This window comes from Fonticula alba (genome assembly GCF_000388065.1).
Source record: "Fonticula alba strain ATCC 38817 unplaced genomic scaffold supercont2.1, whole genome shotgun sequence".
NCBI lineage: Eukaryota > Rotosphaerida > Fonticulaceae > Fonticula > Fonticula alba.
This window is the reverse complement of record NW_009242971.1, coordinates 2,464,837-2,470,648: the sequence shown is the minus strand read 5'-3', so window position 1 is coordinate 2,470,648 and position 5,812 is coordinate 2,464,837. Positions and strand designations below refer to the sequence as shown.

General features: G+C 63.1%; 2 protein-coding genes across 2 annotated transcripts in view; one reads left to right on the top strand and one right to left on the bottom strand.

Moving 5' to 3' along the window:
* Window positions 1-5,139, top strand: H696_00541 (hypothetical protein). The gene is made up of 11 exons (XM_009494415.1): window positions 1-120; window positions 355-596; window positions 755-871; window positions 969-1,100; window positions 1,221-1,590; window positions 1,769-1,872; window positions 1,990-2,766; window positions 2,932-3,140; window positions 3,283-3,777; window positions 3,955-4,228; window positions 4,417-5,139. Exons 1-11 carry the CDS (start codon window positions 84-86, stop codon window positions 4,765-4,767), a joined length of 3,108 nt encoding a protein of 1,035 aa, XP_009492690.1. The 5' UTR covers window positions 1-83; the 3' UTR covers window positions 4,768-5,139.
* Window positions 5,140-5,318: 179 nt separating this feature from the next.
* Window positions 5,319-5,812, bottom strand: part of H696_00540 (hypothetical protein) — a gene marked incomplete at its 3' end in the record, with an annotated part of 4,436 nt that continues 3,942 nt past the window's right edge. Inside the window, exons 4-5 of the mRNA XM_009494414.1 lie at window positions 5,561-5,673; window positions 5,319-5,381 (exon numbers count right to left, since the gene is read on the bottom strand). Of these exons, the coding sequence (XP_009492689.1) occupies window positions 5,319-5,381; window positions 5,561-5,673 (176 nt within the window). The remainder of the gene's footprint in view (window positions 5,382-5,560; window positions 5,674-5,812) is intronic.

The window sequence follows — 5,812 nt, the reverse complement described above, 5'->3', positions numbered from 1 at the left end:
CCCCGCCCCGCCTCTCCCCTCGCGCTCCCCGTGTCCCGCCCTCCGTTTGCTCCGAGTCGCACCGGATAAACACCTCCGCTGCCATGTCCGACTCGAAGTACTTCGCCGCCACCAAGAGGGGTCCGTCCATCTGACTGCTCGGCAGCCCCGTTTCCCTGGTTACTAGTCCGCCCCCGACAGGGAGGGGAGCTTGCCTGCGGCGAGTGGCTTGCCAGCCTCCCCCCGCCCTGCCCGTGCTCTGCCTGCTTGCCGTTGGCCACTTACACACATCGCCACTCGCCCCACCTACCTATGCCTCCTCTCCCCCCCCCCCCTTTCTCTCTTCCTGTCTTTTCCTCGTTTGTCCAACCACAGGCGAGTTGCCCGAACTCAAGCAGGGCCTCCACTCGAACAACAAGAAGGAGCAGCTGGCCTCCATGAAGCGGATCGTGGCCAACATGGCACTCGGCAACGACCTGTCCGCGCTCTTCCCCGACGTGCTGCAGTGCATGCGGTCAGAGATGCTCGAGATGAAGAAGATGGTGTACCTGTATATCGTCACCTACGCCAAGGCCCGCTCGGAGCTGGCCCTTTTGACGGTCAATTCCTTCGTCATGGTGCGGCCACGTCGCCGCCGCCGCCGCCGCCGCCGCCCCTCTCCCTCCCCCTTCCTTTCGGCCTCTGTTCCCTTCGTGCCTGGCCGCACCGGCGATCCATCCCTCCCGGGGCAGCACACTAACACCGCCATGTTCACCTGCCCAATTCGACCGTGTAGGACGCCTCCAAGAACCCAAACCCCCTGATCCGGGCCCTGGCCTTGCGTAATATGTCATACATCCCGGTGGACAAAATCAACGAGTCCCTGGCCCAGTGTCTGCGCCAGGCGGTCAAGGTGTGTATCCCCCCCCCCCCCCCCCCGCCCCCCAGTGCCGTGTCGCCCAAACTCTGTCCTCTTCTCAGTCCCCCCGACACTGACGCCCCTTCGGCAGGATGAGGATGCCTATGTTCGCCGCACGGCCGCCATGTGCATCGCCAAGCTGCATGAGCATGAGCCGGACATGGTCCGCAATGAGGGCTTTTTCGAGATCCTGCAGGAGATGATCGCCGACAAGAACCCAAATGTGCGCTCGCCAGTCGCTGGAAATGCCCTGCCCCCGCCTTCCCCGACAACCGGCTAACTTTCGGGATCTGCCTTTCCCTCGCGTTTTCTCTCTCTCTCTCTCTCTCTCCCCCCCCCAAAGGTTGTCGCCAATGTCCTGGCGGTCATTGCTGACATCAACCTCCGGAGCAGCGAGTCGCTGGCCATCCACTTTGCATACAACATCGTGCGCGAGCTGCTGACCGTCCTGAATGAGTGCACCGCCTGGGCGCAAACCTACATCTTGGAGTCGCTGGCTACCCATTACAACCCGGTCAATGGGGCGGGCGAATTCAATGATGGCATCACCGTGGCCGATGTGGACGCCCTTGCGGCGCTCAGCTCGCCGCGCCTGTCGCACGCCTCCCCCAGTGTGGTCATGTCCTGCATCCGCTTCCTGATGCGCCTTTATGACCACCTCTCCTCAACCGAGCAGCGCAACGCCCTGTCGAAGAAGATTAGCGCGGCCACCGGTACGTCATCCGATCGCGCGCCGGGCCCTACTCCCGGTTGCGCCCGTTGCCTTTTTTCTTGCTTGGGGCTCTTTGCTTGGCCTCCCTCTCCTCCCTCCCCCCCCCCTCCCCTTTGAAGGCATGCGTGCGTGCTAATGTCTGCTCCCGTTGTCTGTTCCGCCGGTCGCCCAACCGGCAGTTGCCATCATGGCCTTCCCCCTGCCGGAGGTTCGGTATGTGGCTCTCCGCAACACCAGCCTCCTGATCCAGAAGTGTCCGAACATGTTCGACGGCGACATCAAGGTACACCCGACGCCCTGTCACACACCTCCCCTCCTCTCGCCATGCGGCGCCCCGCACCACCGCTACTTACACGCTATCCATCCTGTCCCCCATGCACACACACACACACATACACAGGTGTTCTTCTGCGACTACAACGACCCGATCTACGTCAAGATGGCCAAGATCGAGATCATCATCCGCCTGGTGAACCCGGACAACTGCAAGCAGGTTCTCTCGGAACTCAAGGAGTATGCGACGGAGGTGGATGCCGACTTCGCGCGCAAGGCCGTCCGGGCCATCGGCATCTGCGCGGTCAAGATCGATGCCGCCATCGACCTGTGCCTGAAGGTCCTGCATGACCTGATGGCCACCCCGGTGGAGCACCTGATCGAGGAGTCGATTGTCGTCGTGCGGGACATCCTCCGCCGGTACCCGGACCAGACCAGCGTGGCAAGCATCGTGCCGGGGCTTTTCGAGCATGATCTCCCCGGGCTGGCTCCGCAGGCCAAGGCGGCCCTCACCTGGCTGCTGGGGAACTACTTCGACCTGATCCCCCAGGCGGCCGCCGCGCTGGACTCTCGGGTAGACAACATCCTCGACGAGCAGACCCCGGTCCAGCTGGCCACTCTGACTGCCTGTGTGACGGTCTTCCTCAAGCGTCCCGCTGGGGCCGAGCCCCGCATGAAGCGCCTCCTGCAAATGGTCACCGACTACTCGCCGAACCCGGATCTCCGCGATCGGGCCTACATGTACTGGCGCCTGCTGAGCTCCAACCCGGCGGCCGCGCGCCTGCTCATTAGCTCCACCGACAAGCCGATTTGCGCGCGCAACCCCATCGACGGTGGCCTCGGGCCGGTTCTCCTCCGGGAGCTCCTCTTCAACCTGGGCACCCTGGCCTCGGTGTACCACAAGGTAAGCTCGCCCTCGGTGGACGAGGCCGCTGTCGCTCCTTCCCCTTGTCTTTCCTGGCTCCTTTTTCCCCTCCAGCCGCCCCTGACGATTTTGTTGATGTATCTGTCGATGGATTATCTCACACCACTCCTGGCTTTGCGGCCCTCGACACTGCTGGCCATCCAGCCGCCCAGCTCTTTCCTCAGCTCGACCAAGGCGCGTGCGCACATGCCGCCCCCGTTGCCCAGCGATGCGGGCAGCGCCGCCGCGGCCGCCGCCACCGCCGCAAGCCACCAGACGGCTGCTGCCCAGCCTGCTGCCCAGCCTGCTGCTGCTGCTGCTGCTCAGCCCGCCGGCCCGGCCAGCTACCTGGCCGATGGCGACGCTCCGTATGGGTATGTCCCCCAGGGTGTCCTGCACACATGCCAGCCATGTGTCCTCTTGCCTCCTCTGATGGTTCTTTCCCCTCCCCCCTCCCTCTCTCTCTCCCTCTCTCCCCCGACTGCCGTCCTCGCCGGTGCCATGGCACACGCCCAGGTCGAACTTCATGAACCTCCTGGACCTGGACGATCCTGCGCCAGCGCCCGGCGGTGCTCCGGTCGACAACCGGAACTCCATGTACGGCGGGTATGCCATGACCGGGGGCAGCCCGTCCATGTATGTTGGGGCGTCGGTCACCGGGTCCGGTGGGGCATCCGATCTGGACACCCTCTTCGGGGGGATTTCCCTGATCGACAATTCGCTCGACACCCCGACCACCCCGTCGCCCATGGGCGCTCCCACCCCCGGGGGGGGTCTCTTCTCGGCGGACATCGCGGCCCTCGGGGCCGGGGGCACCTTTGTCGATCCCTTCTCGCTGGAGCTCCGCGCCCCGCTGGTCAAGCAGTCGCTGCTGCAGGCCAGCGCCGGCCGCGGCCTGGACATCTCCGGTGGCTTTGTCCGCCGCGGTACCCAGCCCACCCTGGAGCTGACCATCACCAACCGAGCCATGCAGCCGATTGGCGAGTTCTTCGTGCAATTTAACACCAACGGGTACGCCTCTGGCGGAGCTGTGCTCTGCTGTGCCATTCTCCCTGCCCCATGCTAGAAGGCGCCCTTCTCACACTCTGTCCATTTCGTTTGTTTTTTTGTTTTTTGCGAAAAAAAATTCCCCCCTTTCTGCTGGCCAACTGTGCCGCCACCACTGCCGGCACTGTCGCCGTCGCGCAGCCTCGGTGCCCAGCCGGCCAAGCAGGTCGACGCGCAGAAGATCGCCATGCCCAACATGACCCTGGAGGTTAGCATCCCGCTGAGCACGTCGGCCTCGGCCGTGGCCATGAAGGATCCCTTCAACAACCTGCAGGTAGCTCTCAAGTCCACGGTGGGTGTGGTGTATTTCCAGTCGCTGGCCCCGCTGCATGTCTTCTTCAAGGAGGCCCCGCAGGCCGTGCTCACCGACAACTTCCTGGCCAAGTGGAATGCCCTCCCGGCCGACAATCCGGCCGTGCGTATGCTGCTCCTGCCTCGTGTGGCACAGAAGAGGGGGAGGGCGGGGGGACTGATCTTCTTCCTCTTTCCCTTTCCTCCGCCCGCTCTCTTGCTCGCCGCCATTTGCTAACCCTCTGCACTGCCTGCCTCTTGGGGGCGGGGCGGCCCTTTTCCCCTGATCCGCTGCCTTCTTAAACACCACAGCTTGAGCAGCTCTCCATCCCCCTGCCAGAGCACCAAATGGCCACCTTCAAGCAGCGCCTGCAGGCCAACAACGTGTACACCGTGGCCGAGCGGCAGATCGGCACCGAGGGCGCCCTCGTGAATGTGTACTTCTCCTTTGCCGTGCTTGAGCCCACCGACACGCAGATTCTCTTCGAGATCCGGCTTCCGACGTCGGGCAACGTTGCGGCCACTGTGGTTGCCCGCTCCAGCGCCGGGCACGTCATCCAGGCAGCCGCGTCCACCCTGGCGGCCCTCATCCGCACGCACTTCAGCGAGTCGGCCGCTGGGGGTGCCTCCTCGCATGGCGCCTTCCCTGGCAGCTTCTTCTAAGAGGCGCATGGCGACGGCCATGCCGGCAGAGGGAGGCCCGATGGCGGACGAGGCGCGTGCGCAACGCAGTATGTGTGTCTCTAGTTCGGTGGACACGCCCACTGCGCTGCACATCATGTGTTCCTCCTCTGCTTCTCTTCTTCCAGCCTTCCGTGGCTTCATTTGGCGGATCGTCAGCATCCGGGATTGCCCCCTCACGTGTACTTTTCTTCCCGCTGGAGCGTGTGCCCGTGAGAAGGCGTCCATAATCCAGGACAATACACATGGCGGCGCCATCCTCCCGGAAAGGGGACCCCCTCCGAGAGTGCCTTCCCCCTTCCCACTCGCCCAATTGCTCCCCCGCCCCTACACGCACACATACACACACACACACACACACACACACACGGATGCGGGATGCTTTATAACAATAAGGCGTAGATTTAAAAAGAGGAGGGGACACAAGGACAGAAGGGAAGAGGGGCCCCTTGGGCATGGATGTGTGACACGGGATCCTTCCGGCCACAGGACACCGGAGGGGAGCAAAAGAGGAGATGTGAGAGGTACGGCGATCAGTCAATGTAGGCGCCGGTCATCTGGAAGGAGTCGGCGTTGGATGGGATCTTCTTGTGCTCCTGCAGGGAGGAGGGGAGAGAGAGAGAGAGAGAGCCACGGAAAAGTTGTTAGGTTTGGGTGTTTCCGGGAAAGAGGAGAGAGAGAGAGAGAGAGAGAGAGAGAGCATCAGACACGGGCGTTGCACATGGTCGCGCGAAAAAAAGGAAAAAGAATTGAGCACAGGGGCCGGCACACGTACACTGGAATAGCCCCGGACAAACATGGCGATGATGACGGCAATGATGACAATCACCACCACAGCACCCACCGAGATGCCGATGATGGCAGCCTTGGACAGCTTCTTGGACATGGCTGTCCAGGTTGACCGCGATATATGGAGGAAGGGGAGCACGCACGCGATGTGGGCGCAGCACCAAAGCACGAAGCGCGTGTTAGCATGCTTCGGGAAAGAGGGGGGGGGGGCCAACAAAAGCAACGGAAAAGTGACAAC

What these genes read in the sequence shown, in the direction of transcription:
- H696_00541 (XM_009494415.1), top strand. Translation starts at nt 84, where the DNA reads ATGTCCGACTCGAAGTACTTCGCCGCCACCAAGAGGG. An exon ending in TGGCCTCGGTGTACCACAAG is followed by an intron (nt 2,767 to 2,931) that starts GTAAGCTCGCCC and finishes CTGGCCATCCAG; the next exon opens with CCGCCCAGCTCTTTCCTCAG. An exon ending in GTGCAATTTAACACCAACGG is followed by an intron (nt 3,778 to 3,954) that starts GTACGCCTCTGG and finishes GCCGTCGCGCAG; the next exon opens with CCTCGGTGCCCAGCCGGCCA.